Consider the following 17,085-nt stretch of genomic DNA (forward strand, 5'->3'; position numbering starts at 1 on the left):
TGGGCTGGTATGCATACGAGACAGGTAGTCAGTGAAGATGTAAACTGAGGAGTCAGTGGGTGAGAGAGAGGTGTGGGGGGATGAATATTGGAGAGGTACCTGGGGAGTAAGATATTTCAATGTTTTCAAAGCTTAAAAATGTAGACTTTGTTTTCAAACAGAATTTTTGTTCAAATACAAACCAAATCATCAAAAAAAATTAAATAGGCTTAAGATCAAACCGTGTTTCAAGCTAAACATTTCAGGTGGACCTGAAACCAGATTTGTTTTTCTTCTTATCACTGAAGATAAACAGATTTCCAAAAGATGATAACCAAAAGATTTCCAGTTAAAATTAATATGCATTAAATGCAGGTCAAGCAAAAACTACACTACCCTGCCAGTTCTCACAAACATATTTATAATCATCTTATATTAGACCAATGCCAAGATGGAGGATGATTTTCTAACTAAAATGGCAGATTAAGAGAATTATATGCTGCTTGTTTTTTTTAAAGCTACATAGCTAAGAAAAATGTTTTGATTTATTTTAAGGTATTCAGACAGTGGGCTCCACCTGCTGGTAAGCATGAAAACCTTAAAAGCTGCATCTGTCAGACCTCCCTTTTGCAAGCAGCAAACGTCATCTTATTTCTCACCTCTGACTATTAGGAGATTATATCTTATATTGACCTTAACTAGTTTTATAACATCTTCTCTACATAGCAGAGGCAAACAGTGAAAGCAGGGTGATCACTGAGATTGCTACAATCAAAGAAACCAGCAAATTGTCTACTGCTTACAAAAAAAGAGAGAAAAAAAAGTCAGTCACATGAATGCCTGTTTAAGTAGTACAAGGAGGAAAATAAACAAGATAAACCTAACACTTTAAAAATAGCATCAAATAATACAATATTTCCAAAGGACATTCTTATAAAATGGGTTACATGGATGGACACAGGAAGAGCACACACCAACTGCTGAAACTTCCTTAGCCTGACGAAGGGTTTTTGAACCCGAAAGCTTGCTTAATAACTATTCTCCAACTATTTGGGTTGGTCTAATAAAAGATATCAGATTCACCCAGTCTGCCTATGTCCTTAGACCAACATGGCTACAACCTACACCCCTGCAGCTTGGTCAATAATGCATTACTATACTTTTCTTTTATTTTAATAATTGCCTTTTATGAACAGTTTCTTGCACAGTCAAAAGCAGATTCTTCTTGGTGGCATTCAAAATATTTTAAGAATTCATGCAAGATGAAGTGATAAACCCAAATCTGTTTTAGCATAACAAGAATAAGGAATCCCTTCTAATTTATCTCCTGGCACCTAAATAGAGCAGCTTTTCCAGAGATGGAGCCATAAAGAAACAAAGACAACATCTGAACAGTTCAGTAAAGATATACCATTTAATATATTCCATGTAAGAGTTTAAAATGCATGCAACTAGGACATCACCTGAAGCAGAGCAAGAGCATTTTGATGCCTTCCTGTAAACAGACTTAAGTGAACTCTATAGAGTAGGGTCTCCAGGAGCTGAAAGGACAGAACATCAGAGTTTTCTTCAGCCTCTCCCATTTCCATTAGGAACTGCAGCATTCTTCCACAGACATAATCCTTCCCATCAAAGGAGGTTTCCAAGCTCAGAAACTAGACAAAAAATTTTTTAAATATCATCTTTTAGGGAAGATTCTGATAGGTGTAAAACTATTTAAATAATTTCCAACATATTCAAATAAGCCGTTTGTATGCAGTAATAATCAATTTTTTAATACAGGTTCAGAAATGTTCTAAGGAAAATGTTCCATTCCACTACTACTGAGGATCAAGCATTTCACACATACCTCTACCGTGTTATCCTTATTTAAGCCATCACCCCATTAAATATGGTATTTTGTCCACCCCCTTAGTTCTCAAACACAAAATGCACCTCTCCCTCTGAGTCTAAACATACACTGTTTAATACAGTATTGGTATACCGTGCACTATAAAACAGAATAGCTTGAAATTTTACAGTAATATTTTATTGCTTACTGTCCACCAGATTTGGTAAGTAGGGGCATATTCAACTGCTGTTTCACACATCTCCTGTACTTCCTCCTTGGTTCCTCTTTTTGAAAACAGTTTGAGGTAATGACACCAAATTTCAGGGTTCTCCTTGTTGTTTTCTAGTGCTCGAGCCAGAACATTTAAAGCAGAATCCAAGCACTCCGAGGATGAACTATGAAGAAAGTCAGACCATTTTATTAAGTGTCAACATTTTTATTCATATATTTAAAGACAGTGGCACTAGGACTTAAAATCTAGAATACTGAAATCCACTCCCAGAAGTAAGTAACACTCAGAAGAATGTGGCCAATTAGCATTTTCAAATTCTGTGTCAACTTTTTGTTGTTGCTGCTGTTTTGGGGTTGTTTTTTTCTAATGAAGTGGACAACTGCAGACAGACTTTCCATATTTATACACTTTGCATAGTGACAGTACACACTCTATGAAAACGCAAGGTAAACCAACTCTCTGGATCAAAAGGCCAGTTGAAATATTGCTAAATTGACCACAGGTGAATTACTCATAGCTAGAGATCCTCACTATAAAAACAGCTGAGGGATTGAAACAGCTCCACCTTTCTGGTTCATAGATAAAAGTAGGAAGTTGGATGTCTGTCTTAGGAGAGACTTCTTTTAATTTTCTATTATCAGCATACTCTCACATTTACTCTTCACTGAGTGTCAAAAGGCTTGCAATGTTAATTTACATGATCATTTACAGGTAACCAGTTTGATCTGCAAATACAATGTCCCCCTTTTGTAGGTTATTGTTAAGCCTTGACTACAGCAACATAATAGAAAAATAGTTTCAACCATAAAATAGACTGCAAACAAAAAATTTCAGTTTGTAAGCATCAAATAACCACCATATACCCAGAGAAGGCTGCTCAGGCCACATTTAGTCTGGCAATCAATTCCTTTTGAAGATGCTTTACAGACAACATATAATTTGAATAACACAATCATGTAAATACAAATTTTAAATACCAAAACAGCTTGTGTGCATTTCTTTTTATGTATACAATTAATTCTGAAAGTCTGTTAAAAGATTTTATAGTGTATCTCAATAAATAAAAAAGACATTTTAACTTCTGATGGATTTTAATCTGCAGATCAATGTACCTGTTCATTACAAAGCAACAGCTAAGTGACTTCCCATGAAAAGAACTTCCACCTTTCTCACTGTTTTTCTAGCAACTCCCAAAATCTCTTTAGCCCACACAAAAGCAGCTAGATAGTTCATGGGATTAGGTTCCACATCCCCCACTAGGATGAAGGTTTGTAAGCCACAGCAAACAGCTACACAGAACTGCTGAGCTGCTCTAGGTGACTGCAGCTGCTTTTATTTTCCAATCAGCTGTGCAGGACCTGCAGCTGTGATCCAGCCAACTGGAGAAGCACCACCCTTTAAAATAAAAACCACAGCAAATACTTGTGAAGCTCATCCTTTATTAGATAACTTCCTCCAAGCTAAGCAGACTGCAAGCTACCCAGATAAGAAAAATCTGGTTCTAGTATATTTCATAGACTGAATGATACCACTGACCAACTCTGCAAATAAACTAATCAGACCTGAGTAGAATTTTGGACATATCTATATGAAAGTTTAGGACAGCTCTCTAGCTCCAAAGTTATTAATCTGATCCCAATGCAAAAGGATGCTGATCACTGTACCTCTTCCCAGGAGCTGCACTCAGGTCAGCAGGGTGGAGCAAGGTAGTCAGCAGTGCTGGGTGGCTATGGGGGAGCTACAGCCATACCAAAATTCACAAAAGCAAATTTGCTGCCACTGCCCAGTCCAAGCACAGCTTGGAAGAGGCTGGTGCAGCCCTGGCCCACAGCAGGCAGCTTGCCCTTGGCCCGTGCACACATCTGGGGGGCACATGCCCCCTATGCTTCCCCCGGGATGCACGCAGCAGCGGAAGCATGTGCAGCTGCGTACACGCTCACGGCATTTATTGGTGACATTATCAGCCACATCAGCCAAAAAACGCCAATTGCCAATAACGTCAGCTTTCCTTTTATCGGTGCCGATAGGATATCATTAGAGATGCATCGGTCCATAAGACACAATGTAATTGAATTACAACTTAGGTTTCAGAGATAAAAACCCAGAGCCATAGCAGTTCTAACTCCCATGAGACACTTTTAAGGTGACCCTAAGCTAGGCTAAAACTACACAAGTTTAGGCATTGTATTCTAAAAGGCAGATTTAAATCAGTGTCTCCTTTATAACACCCAACATGGTACAGAACAGGACAAATTGAAATGGTATTCCATTGTTAGCTTATAACATTAGAAAGTGCACGGGTGTCTGTGTGCTCATGCATGCACAACAAATACTCTGCCTCTGCCACCCTCTTTTACAATTACTCTTTATAACTTTTTTCATTTCAGGTACTCCCATCCCAAAATGAGACTAGTCTGGAGTTAAAGCAGCAATATGTTTTATTACTCATAACACTGGACTGTGTACATAAGGAATCTAATCTGATGGCTCTTTTCCTAACTGCTTTTAGACAATAAACAATTTGTGGCTTTGTCTAGGAAACAAAAGGGTTCTTTGACAGAATGAAGAAGCTTGATTACTGCAGCATAGGTGAAAAACCCTAAATAAAAGGATAAAAGTGCAACAGAATTGTTTGAATGGAGATAAGGACATACCCTTCACTTTGATTCAAGTACTTGTATGCAAGTTTAACCCAAAGCTGTACATCACGAGGGTTTTCAAGCACACTCGCCTCCAGGTTAGAAATGTCATCTGTCTCATTTGTAAAATATCTGACATCATCTGGAGTCACAACTGCATCCAGAGCTGGAACATTAGTTTTATGTTCTATAGGGTGGGCTGCAAGATTAGAGAGATATTTTCTTTAAAATGGAGATTAAAGATCATATTAGAACTTGACTAATCAGGTTTTAAGAAAAGACTAAGCAGAGAAATTAATAGCCACCAATGTTTGAGAAAGATATAGCTAGAAAAAAAAATTGAACAGAAAAAAAAATACTACAAGTGAAATACGCTTAATATTAGGTTGGACAGAAATTGATTACATCATCCAGCAACAAAAAAAATACAAATCAATAGAGAAACAGAGGCAGTAAGCAAGCAAAGTCATGGGGGTCTTTTTTAGAAAAAAAAAAAGACACAAAAAGATAAAAAAAAAAAAATGACTTTTGCAACTCTTACACTCCTCACTCAATTCTACAGCACGCTGCGTTTTTGTATTACCATATTTAATAGGTCCAAGAGACTGCTCCTCCTCACTGCTGCTATACAAAACCGGTTTTCTCCAGTATTTTGGCCTCCATTTCCGTTTGTCTTTCCAGGTTGTAAAAGGAGGTGCTGAAAGCAACCGAACTAGGCATTATTTGCTTTGTAATCCTCAAAATCATTTTTGTTCAGTTTTAGATCAAGTTGTTAATAAATTTAAGTGACCTGCATAGAAACTCGTGTTCTTCAGCATAAAAGTAATTTTGGAAAAATGAAACCTGCTGGGTTAAATTTTTCACAAATACTTAATAAATTCTGCTGCCCTTAAGCTTACCACAACCCATGTTTCTCACTACAATAAAAAACCATGCTTCTTCCACATAACACCACTTTTGTAAGACCCTGTGTTAAAGTCCTCCCAAAAAAGTTACTTAATCCTCCCAAAAAGGTTACTTACTGTGACCTCTACTTTCATTGATATTGCTAACAAGAAGAACAGCCATTTGATCCACTGACATTCGATCTCTGTTTACACCAAAAAGTTTTTCAACATATTTTTCTGAAACGAGAGCAAGATTATAATTTAAATATGTGCGGGCATAAGGAGATGCACAACTTTGTGAAAATGCTCAAAGGGATACTGCCAAAAAAAGAACAATAACAATTTAAAGTACCTTAACTAGTTATGTCAGTTCTGACTACTTCAAATCAATATGCTTATCAAATATGGTTGTACAGATAAATCAGAAGCTGTAAAACTTATTTGATCATTTTTTCCATGCCAATTTTGTCATTATACTATTTTTTCTTGTGCTCTGGGCTAGTCTAGGAGTCAGCAACCTATGGCTTGAAATCGCACCATATCTGAGCAGTGGGTAACTGCCTGAGCTGCACTGTGACTAGGTACAATGCAGCAGCAGAGAAAGGCTTCTGGGGCCACCATGCTTCAGTCCAGAACTAAACTATTCCTGTCTGCTGCCAGAAAATGTAGACTTGTTAGTCCAATCTATACCTCTACAAGAAATGGTATTGCCATTATCTGCTAAGTCAGTGCTATAACTAATTAGCCCTCAGATGTGATTTATTTGATCTAATTAGAGCTTCCTTACTTTCATTCCATTACTCCTCAAAGAAACGGTTGCCTTTAGAAGCAAGGAAATAAAGATCTTTACCAGTATTCCTACATTAAATCATAATTTAACCTCTTCCGCTTCCCTTGTTCAGAAGGGCATGTAAATGAAGATAAGCAATCATGAACCAGAGCCAAATAATTAGCCTAAACAACAAAACTGATAATATCTTCGTTAAAGAAGTTTTAATAATACAGAATAGTGTTAGCGAAAATAATTTTTTTATAAAAAGAACAGTCTTTAAATAACTAGCAGCATCAAGAGAGCCCACCCCTTGAATTTCTCTAACTTGAAGACAAGGTTCTTTACGTAAATCTTTTATTAGACCAACTCAAATAGTTTGAAAAAATTCTTCTTTGCAAGCTTTCGGGCACAAACACTGTCAGGCTGAGGACTATTTAAGTTGGTCTAATAAAAGATATCAGATTTACCCAAACAACCTTGTCTGCCTACATCCTTAGACCACACGGCTACAACCTATACCCCTGTAATTTGAAGAGAAAGTCAACCTTCCAGAACTGTGTCTGGATAAAACAAAATGGTATTTGGTCTTTCTAAATTATATTAATACTCAATCTCTTTTTAAGACACCGAATTCTGAAGCCAACTGTTTTCCTAGGCTTATTTTCATAAAAAAAAATCGCATGGAAAAGCAGTATCAATTAGTTCAATTTCCCAAATACATAACAATTCTTGCTTAAACAAAGATTACACTAGTATTCCAATTCTAAATACAAAATGAATAATCAACACTAAAACAGATGAAAGTTGGAGGAATGAGTAGCAAGGTCACTTTATCAGAATAATCTGACAATCTGCATTCCAACTGAATGGAATTTTCTAGTTAAGTTTAGTTGACTCACTTGAAATGCTAGGTCAGCTATTTACTCTTTGATATAGTCACTGCTTAATTTCACACTCCAAACAGATCAAAACACTTCATCCTATGATTATGGAGAAAGCATTCACAGACCCTATAGAAATTATTGCCCTAGTTGGTTCCACTAAGAAAACAGCACTCCGTTAAATTATCTTCACTTCTCTTTTCCTTAGCTTCTTACTGGAGTAAAACACCCAAATAAAATTCATGAGATTTTTTCAGGTTGGCAGAAGTAAAGTTATTGTCTACTTCAAGGAAGTTATCTATGGATTGGCACGCTAAGTATATTTTCCCCTTCTGTGTAGAGCACTGTCTTACTCCAAATAAAATGATCACAGAAAGACTTGCTTTAATCCTAGAACTTCCACTGAAAATGGAAGTCACCGCTTGAAAACAACTGCTTGTTTTTATATTCAGTAGGAAAAAAAGAAACAAAACAAAAACAGACAACTTTAACCTGTAGCAGTGCTTATCTCCTCATCTGTGCTTTTCTCTGAACAACCAATCAAATCTAAATTGTAAGAGAGAATGTCTTGAAATAGCTGTTTTCGGCTAAGAGTGCAATCTTTCATATGCTGCCTAAAATAAAAAAGGGAAATTGGTATAATTATAATTAATATATATTAACATATAAAGATTTCATATAACAGCTGCTTAAGCATAAACCCAACAAAGCAGCAAGTGTTAAGAGTATCAAATGTAAACAAACAAATCAAAGGAGCACAATTTGTAAGCTGCCCTGAAATTTGTTTAAGAGGCCTAAAAACACAAAATGTAATTATGACAATGTGCAAATTAAAACTTCCACGTGTTATTTTAGTGCAATCCTGGATTCTGAAATAAGCAACTTAATAGAAACATATAAATGATTCTATCTTAGTATTCTGGCAAACTACCACCTGAATAGAACAGTTGGGTTTACAGGACATTCCTGGGCATCTGATGGAGAGGTTTATTTTACTAGGAACATCCTTCTCAGAAATAACAGCCCTAATGTTCTCCAATACACATTACATACCCAAACCCACCGCACAAATCCTCTACTCCAGCATAAGTAGTCAAATCCATATCAATCTCATTGTTTGACAGATTGCATGGTAAGCAATAAGATGACAATTTAAGCAGACTGATAAGCAGACCACTGGTACATAGTGATACCAAATTAGACTCAATCTCTGAGCTCAGTGGTTTTCAAAATGGGGTACACACATCCCTAGGGGTTCATGATGCTTTAACAAAGGATATGAGCCTAAATTTTAATAATGGCAGTAGAGTTTCCAAATTGACAATGTGAGGTGGGTAGCAGCATTTAAATTTATTTAAATTTTCCCTGCTGTAGCAGTGGAAGGGGGATAAATTCTAAGACAAAACCTCCAATAATTAGATGCTATACCTGTAAAATTAAAACAAAGGTATAAGTTTTCCATATATAGACACTAAATATTGGGAGGGGGTCATCTTATGTTCAGGGTCATTTTATATTTAAGCAAATGTGATAATAGTGTAACAGTCTTCAAATTCAACTAATACTCTTTTTCCAAGTTTAAGTGAAGATTCCCTAACAATATAACAGATGCCTGGCACATCAGTTATATTCCCATCACGTTATATTTCACAGATAAGTATTTAAGATAACTTTCTGCTCTAAACCTTGTCTATAACGTCAAGCATACAACCTTTAAGAATAATCTCTACAGAGATGTACTTTAAATTAATAAAAGATGAAAAGTACTCACCACTGACAATCATCATCATTACACGTGCCTGTTAAATCAAAACGGCAGAAACACTGTTTTGGCTCAATCATATTGCTGTAGGTTACTGAACTGAGGTAAAGTTTTTCCTTGGTTCGAAAATAGGGACTAAACCTAAAAAAAAGGAAGAAATATCATACAAATGATAAAGCCCTGAATGGACAAGTTGAAAAATAAGTTTGGGAAGGGGGGACACGACACTTTGGATGGTGGGGTTAGGGGGAGGTTGCCTCCTGCAATAACCTTGTGCATCTCTAATTATTATTAGCGTAGAAGTACTGCTGATCTGAGGGAAACATAGAAGTACAATTTTTTACAGTCTGTGGGTGTCTGCTCTACCATACTCCCCCCCCCCCCCGCTTACATGAAGAAGCTCAGTCGTGAAAATGGGGAATGAAATGCACATTATCAGAAGAGCAAACTCAACATGAGTATAGCAGAATATGAGCACAAATCAAACAATATCAGCATCAAGCCAAACAGTGGCAATTTACTGGGAATTAACTAACCAAAAAAAAAAAATAATCAAGGTGAAATAGCTTAATGTTAGGAGATTTCAAAAGCAATGTACAGAAACCAAAACCACTTTAAACTGTTTTAAATAAAAAAAGAAAATCCCTGCATTTGGCAAGACAGCATTTCAAGTTTGAGATTTCTAATTTCATTCCAGTACACGTTTGTTTTTTGTTTTTAAATATGAAGAAAGCAAGAAAAGCTGTTCTTAAAGGAATACTATCTTCCACCTTTCTGCTATAATACAGCACAGAAATTAAATTTGCTGTACCATGTAAATCTTTAGGGCACCATCATTTATAGGCTAACATACACTCCTATTGTTGAGAATTTTTTTTCATGTTTCAGTGCAATCTTTGAATTTGCTCTAATACCAATGCAAAAAATCAGTTTGCAACAATAGATTGTCACACTATTTGGATCCATTTTTTTGCACAATGATTAAGTAACTGAAAGAGAAAAAGCAACTAACAATCAAATTAGGTGCTGCTCTAAAGCACAGAGAAATTAAACAGAAAAAAGCTAAGCATACGTGCAGTAATAAGCTGTATTTGGGATGGCAAACCATTTTTAAGCAAATACAGAAATCTCATGATAACATGACAAACTATTCTTAGAAATGTGTTATAACTTATATGAGGAAACAAGAAACACCCACCCAACCACCCACCCCAGAAAGCAAGTAAAATATTCCACATGCTAAAAAGCCACACATAATAACAGTCTTCATACCTGTAGGATTTAAAAACTAGAAGGGGACTATGATATGGTCCAAATGGAAATGGTTTCACTTCTGTTTGTTTGCTCTGTGCTGTAACAATATCCACATCTATTGAAATTTCCTAGGAAACGAATGTAATTTAAGTAAATAAATGCAATTTAAGTAACCACAATAGTACATAAGCTTAGTCTTTTAATAAGGCAAAAACAGCTTTAACAGTACACAACTTTAGTATGAAGAAGGAATTGAAGAATGCATTCACCTGACCACATAAAGACTCTTCCTTAGAAGTCATGAAGGCAGTATTTTTCATTAGCAGCTCTTTCAAGCTATCGGCTCTAGCATAAAGTTTTTTCAGTTCGTCAATATTCAACCCAAGGAAAAGCTCAGGCTCATCCATCGTCTTTTTAGAAAGTTTATTTATAGTCTCCTGCTTAGGGGTGTCCAGGTGTTTAAGATTTGGTTTAGTAAAAGAATTGGATTCTCTGAAAGATCTCCGGCGTTCTCTATTTGAGTTAGATAAAACCTCATCATCAAAATAGTTTTCTTCACTATCCAAGGTCAGTTTGTCTTGTGTCAGATCATGAAGTGATGGTTGAGGCAATACAAATTCAGATTCCTCTTCTACATTAGGGATAACATTTGGTTGTTCCCTGGTTTGAAGTGCACGAGCTTCTTTTAATTTCTGAATCTTTAGGGCATATTCATACTCCAATTGCTGGAGTCTCTTCTTTTCCAATGCAATCAATTCCGCTGAATGTTTCTTTGGACTTGATGCAGGGGAATTATCCAGTTTCAACATTTTGCTTGGCTATAAAGAAAACAAATTCCTTTAATTTAATCTTTTCAGTTATTAAAATATTGATAGAAAGGAAAAATGGGTAAAACACTCTTGCCAGAAAATGTATACAAATCGCAGGAAAACCACAACATAATTTGCCACAATTCCACTGACATACTTCATTTTTTTCAATTAAATTAGCCTACATCATTGCAAGGGTCAAACATAAAAGCATTAAGTTAAAAAGGTGAACTATTAAGCAGATGCACATGCACACAAACTTAAGAAAATGCACAAGCGCCATTTTCCCTGCCTTCTTCAGCTTGTTTTTCCAAAATATTATTATTAGCTCCTCCTTCAAGTATATTTATTGGAGTGCCTAAACAAGATCTTCAAAAGCTCTCAATAATATTCAAAAGTTGCAAGGAACACTTCCCCCCTGAAGCAGATATAAACTTTGCTCAGGAGCTCTCCAACAAAGAGAGAAGAGTAAAGATCTAACACCTCTAATGTTCCAAAAATATCTTTTTTCTGTTGGGTTTTAAAGAAAGTGCAAGACTCTTAAAATATTATAACAAAGGACATGTACTTGGAAAAAACAAAACAAAACCAAAAAAACCCACAACTTTCCTTCCTTCCTAATTCATCTTTTAAAAATAATATTTTTCCACTTGCTTTGGTTCTTACTTGAAAATTCTGGAATGCAGTTGACCAAATATATGTTATGCTTTTTTTTTTTTTTTTTTTTTTTTTTTTTTTTTAACACACCAGAGACTGATGCAAGTTTGTACAAGTGACTTACTCCAAGGTGATCATGTTCCAGTTTTCGTTTTCCAATTTCTTTACTAGCCACTGCTTTTGCTCGAGCAAGCTCTTCTCCGTATTTTAACGCCAGAGCTTTTTTCACTGCAACTCGTTGTTGAACTTTGTGAATCTGAAAATACAACATAAAATGACCCTCTCCTCTACAGTCTGATTAGACAAAAAACTTAGGCACAATTAACTAATTTATACATTATGTATAACATGTAAAATCACATACCTGTAAAAATGGAATTCCCCTACAAATACATAAGTTTATTAGCTCTAGCAAATTACTTGAACAAGAGATTTACTAAATAAAAAACCCCAAATAACTTACTTGTTCCTGAAGCTTTTTCAAAAATATCTTATTAACATTCAGGATCTTCTCAGTTGCTTGCAGTTGCTCAGCAAGTTTATTAATCTTATTTTCAGCAATTCGAACATTTTCTCTTTTCTTTACCTCTTGCTGCAGCAAATGCTTTAAAACAGATTCATCCTTCATCAAGAGAAGTCTAAAAATAAAAAATAAATATACATTAAGGAACACACATTTTTGAACATCAAAACTTCATAAACCCAGCAATGCCATGTTGAATCCCAAGTTAAAACATCTAAAGCTTTTTTGTAAAAATTAAAACTTTCAATGAGATTGCCCAAAATATGCATTACACAGTTAAGTAATTGAAAACACCGAAATACAGATTTAGTCTATGCTGTCATTTGAAATTCAGGAGTGAAGTAAGCAAGAAGCATATCTTCAATGTCTTGCTGGAAGTTTTAGATGTTCTAAAAATACCATTCCATGGTCATATTTTGTCAAGCAGCAACTCAGGCCTCCTCTAAGCCAGGCCGAGGAGCTAAGCCATCATTTGGACTTGCAGAAGGACAGGCATCAGTTGCTTCCAAAGGAAGCTGCACTAGGAGCAGAAAAAGACAAACTTGGCTGCGCCCCGGGGGGGGGGCCAGGGGCAGTGGAGAGAAGCATTTCTGCTAATACTTGACTCCAAATTAAGAACAATTTGGTTGGGAGCCCAGTAAATAAGTCTTGAGCCATGATGGTCAGAGCCAGGAAAGAGGGCTGTTGAACACCTACCTTCTGCATAGTAAATTTATGGTCAGGTGACATACAGAAGCAAGTTTAAAGAAAGGACACACAGGAAAACATTCAGCAATCTAATTACAAACAAAATAGTACTAATCTATTTTTATTCTGATAGTGCCAGAAGACAACAGGCCTATCAAACATGCCTCAGGGAGGAAAGACATGGCCTGAGTGCCACACCACAGAGGAAGCACTTGGCTCAGAAGTTTTAATTAGAAATTTTAATTAGAAATATTTTTTTTAAGTTTCACAGATACAAGCATTTTTTTTTTACGTGTCAGCTTACAGACTACTGAGCTACATAGAGTGGAAGCAGTCTCCTTTTTACTGGAATGACAGTTGATAAATGTAATTTATCAAAAGCAAAGTAATTTGAAACGGTATCATCAGTACAAGAATATAGTCATTTACACAAATCAATTAGATATAAAACACTGTCAGATGGTATTATAACTCTATACTTTAGTGGACTGAAAAATGACTATGTAAGGTACAAAACTATGGATAATGAAGGCCCTTATTATAATGAAAAAATTAATATTGAAAATAAAATTTGAATTTTTCACCCCCTTAAAATTCAGCATACTGCTTACATCATAGTGAAGGACTTACTTGTGTTTCTTAAGTTTTGCTTCTGCTTCTGTCACTTGTTTTGTAACTATTGCTATTCTACTGATCCCATCAACTTCACCATCAGAATTTGCAGGAGATGAATTGTTCTTCATTGAATCAGACTTAATTAAGCGCTGCTTCTCACGACTAGAACAGACATATTAAGAATTAAATCTCCAACAATTTTCAGTTAGTTAGATTTCATAGATTTCTAGGGTCATAAGGGACCTTGTAGATAATCAATTCTGACCCACTGCTGCAGGCAGGAAAGAGCACTGGGGTTAAATAACCCCAGCTAGGTGCCCGTCTAATCTCTTCTTGAACACCTCCAGGGTAGGGGGAAAGCACCACCTCCCTTGGAAGCCCAACGTATATTTTGGCAACCCTCACTATAAAGAATTTCTTCCAGATAGCCAATCTAAATCTACTCTCCTTTAGTTTGTGGCTGTTATTTCTAGTAACCCCGAGGGCCACCTGGTAAACAGAGTATCCCTTATTCCCTGCTGACCCTCCCCCGATGAGTTTGCAGACGGTCACAAGGTCACCTCTCAGCCTTCTCTTGCGGAGGCTGAGGAGATTCAGGTCCCTCAGTCTGTCTTCATAGGATCTTACCCGCAGGCCCTCAACCATACAAGCAGCCCTTCTCTGAACCCTCTCAAGGTCATCCACACCCCTCTTGAAGTGCGGTGCCCAAAACTGGACACAGTACTCCAACTGCAGCCTACCCAATGCCGCATACAGGGGAAGTATCACCTCCCTAGACATGCTCATGATGCACCTACTAGTGCAAGGAAGTACAGTTAGCCTTACTTATTACCTCATCACATTGGCGACGCATGTTCATTTTTGCATCGACTAAGGCTCTGAGATCCCTTTCTACTGCCTTGGTACTCAGAATGGTACTTCCCAGTCTATAGGTGTATTGGAGATTCTCTCCCCCAGGTGCAGCACCTTGCACTTATCCTTGTTAAGCTGCATCCTATTTTGATGTGCCCACTTCCTCAATCTATCCAAATCCGCCTGGATTCGCTTGGGAGTCATGTTTTCTGAACACACATACTCATGTAACACAGGTATGCAGCTGTATTGTCTAGTCTAGAAAGTAATAAGGCTATATTTCAAACTAAGAAGCACTATAGATCAATTCTAAAGATCTCTAAATATGATAGCTTTTTGTCTCAATTAAAGAGACTGATTATTGAATAGCATAAAGTAAAAGTTATTTTGATGGCAGACTAACATACTTGGCAATCTCTTCTTTTAAAAGTCTATATTCTATCTTCTTATCTTCTGGTAAAGCTTCTGGGGTTCTCATAGGATCATTTTCTTTTTCTGACTTTGGAGGAGCTTTGGTTTTTGAGGCCTATTAAAAAGAGGAATCAAAATATGCAAATTATACACACAAATCTAAACGAAAATTCAAATGCTTACTACAAGCTATAATTTTCCTTAAGGAACACTTAAATGTAAAATTTAAAGGCTTTAAGCAGTTTTAGATTTAAAAAAAATGAATGTTAAAAAGGCTTTTGAAGGAAAAATATTTGAATATTAGCTCTTTATCTTATCTGCAAAAAGTTAAGGGGTCTGCATTAATTTCATTTTTCAATTACATATTTTCACTCAATTTAGGTTGCGGGTTTCTATTTTTAACTAAAACAGAGTTGCATTAGAATTGTAATGCAATGAAAATATGATTGCCCAGGCAGAGTACCAGAAAAATGTATTCAAATCCTTTTTAAACAACCCCATATCTGTAGATCCAAAAGATACGGTTTAACTTCAGTATTTACAGAAATATTAAAATTAATTAGATATTTTATTTACCTCAACATTCCTCCTTGCTTCCTTGATCATAGATTCTAGTCCACCAAATACACTGTTAGTTGAGTTAGATGGTTCTCCATCAGATTCACTATCATCTGAATCATTTAGCGTCACAACCACTGACTTATGCTTTGGAAGCTATAAAATACATAACAATGGTAATTACAGAATTATATCTGACTTTATTTTGAGAATCTTCAATCCATTTGCTATATCTGAGTACCTCTACTAGAGTACCTACTACTAGAACTCTTAAGTGTCTGGCAAAAGTCACATAAGATAGGAAAGCATTTTCTGCAATTTATGTTTTGAGAAGTGACAGTTCTCAAAAGATAGTTCATGAGAATGAGTGGGAGAAATAATTGTACATATAGAACCTACACTTGTAGGCAACCACACTCTCCCCAAATCTTCTTTCTACTTCCTAAATGTAGGCTTGGCAAATGTCAATCAACCGGGATAACTGTGGAATAATTCCAGGGTGGATAAAAATCAACGCTTTAAAATAAATAAATAAATAAATAAATAAATAACATTGGATTTTTTCATTCAAATCAGATGTTTTTATTTAATTGCATTTTTTAAGATGCTTTAAAAAAAAAAAACAGTTTTCATTTAAGATATATTAAAGCTCAAAAATATCATCATGAAATAGGGATTATAACTTCTAATTACATACTATTTGAGACAATATATTCATGTAACCTTTTTAGAAGTTTTATAAATAGGCAACAACAGGCCATGGACTATATTAGGAGCCCAATCTTAATGGGGTTCCTAGAGGCTTTTCTATAGATTAGTAAAGATTAAAGAAAACCACTCTACCCAATGGGACTCAATGCTCAATCTAGAAGATCCCATTAAGCATCTCTGTGATGCTTAGTTTCAGTTCTCAAACTGGATTTGTCTCTCCAGAGATCACAGGCAGAAAAGGTTCTTTGGGTAGATGTGATGTCTTTTATCAGACCAACTAAATAGTTGGAAAAAAATGTTCTTTGCAAGCTTTTGGGCGCACACACCCTTTTTCAGTATAGAGAGAGTTTGTCGCCTCCAGAAATAACATCCTTGTTAACAACAGTATATGGAGATGAGAGATAACAAACCTGATTACCCAACCATCAGCCCCACTGTCTCTAAGTTTGCGTGCAGTCAAGCCTTTACCTTTCTTTAAAAGTGCAGTTTCAAGAAGTTAAATGAATAAAGGATATCATACAAAAAGAACGCACTTTTTGAAGAAAACAATGACTAAATCGAGGCTTCCTGGCCAGTGATTTAAATCAAATCCACCCAGAATAATTCTCACCCTTATCTCAGAATACCATCCTCTGTCATTGTAGAGATTTAAAACAAAAATTCCAATATCTCATGTCTGGTAGAAAAAAAAAAATGCTCTGCATCTTCCTGGATCCTTAATATTCCTCATCTAGAAAATCCTGGGATTACTGTCTATATTTCCTGCAGTTATGCCTCTGCAATAACAGTCATTTGGAACAGCAGAGCTAAACAGCAGTCCTGATCACTTACACTGTACTGTTCCTCTCAAACAAACTGGGAACATACAACAGATATGTTCCTACAAAGGGTGGAATAAATCTGCAAATTTTGTCTGTTCCTTTACTATCACTTTTGGTCAAAATGTAGAATCTTTATTATTGCAGTACTGCAAACACTAAGCATTGAAATTTCTACGAGTCAAACCCAAAACACCACAAGTTCCT

At 36.0% G+C, this 17,085-nt stretch overlaps 1 protein-coding gene across 3 annotated transcripts in view; it reads right to left on the minus strand.

Annotated features, from left to right (window-relative positions):
• ZFC3H1 (zinc finger C3H1-type containing) overlaps positions 1 to 17,085 on the minus strand; it is a 60,507-nt gene that overhangs the window by 18,461 nt on the left and 24,961 nt on the right. For all 3 annotated transcript variants that reach the window (XM_059726090.1, XM_059726089.1, XM_059726091.1), the window contains exons 10-23: positions 15,368 to 15,505; positions 14,788 to 14,906; positions 13,544 to 13,690; positions 12,167 to 12,341; positions 11,828 to 11,959; positions 10,507 to 11,055; positions 10,256 to 10,365; positions 8,993 to 9,124; positions 7,714 to 7,835; positions 5,704 to 5,805; positions 5,265 to 5,378; positions 4,697 to 4,880; positions 2,019 to 2,205; positions 1,443 to 1,634 (exon numbers count right to left, since the gene is read on the minus strand). In XM_059726090.1, coding sequence (XP_059582073.1) covers positions 1,443 to 1,634; positions 2,019 to 2,205; positions 4,697 to 4,880; positions 5,265 to 5,378; positions 5,704 to 5,805; positions 7,714 to 7,835; positions 8,993 to 9,124; positions 10,256 to 10,365; positions 10,507 to 11,055; positions 11,828 to 11,959; positions 12,167 to 12,341; positions 13,544 to 13,690; positions 14,788 to 14,906; positions 15,368 to 15,505 — 2,403 coding nt within the window. The remainder of the gene's footprint in view (positions 1 to 1,442; positions 1,635 to 2,018; positions 2,206 to 4,696; positions 4,881 to 5,264; positions 5,379 to 5,703; positions 5,806 to 7,713; positions 7,836 to 8,992; positions 9,125 to 10,255; positions 10,366 to 10,506; positions 11,056 to 11,827; positions 11,960 to 12,166; positions 12,342 to 13,543; positions 13,691 to 14,787; positions 14,907 to 15,367; positions 15,506 to 17,085) is intronic.

Source organism: Alligator mississippiensis, chromosome 4 (assembly GCF_030867095.1).
Source record: "Alligator mississippiensis isolate rAllMis1 chromosome 4, rAllMis1, whole genome shotgun sequence".
NCBI classification, from domain to species: domain Eukaryota; kingdom Metazoa; phylum Chordata; order Crocodylia; family Alligatoridae; genus Alligator; species Alligator mississippiensis.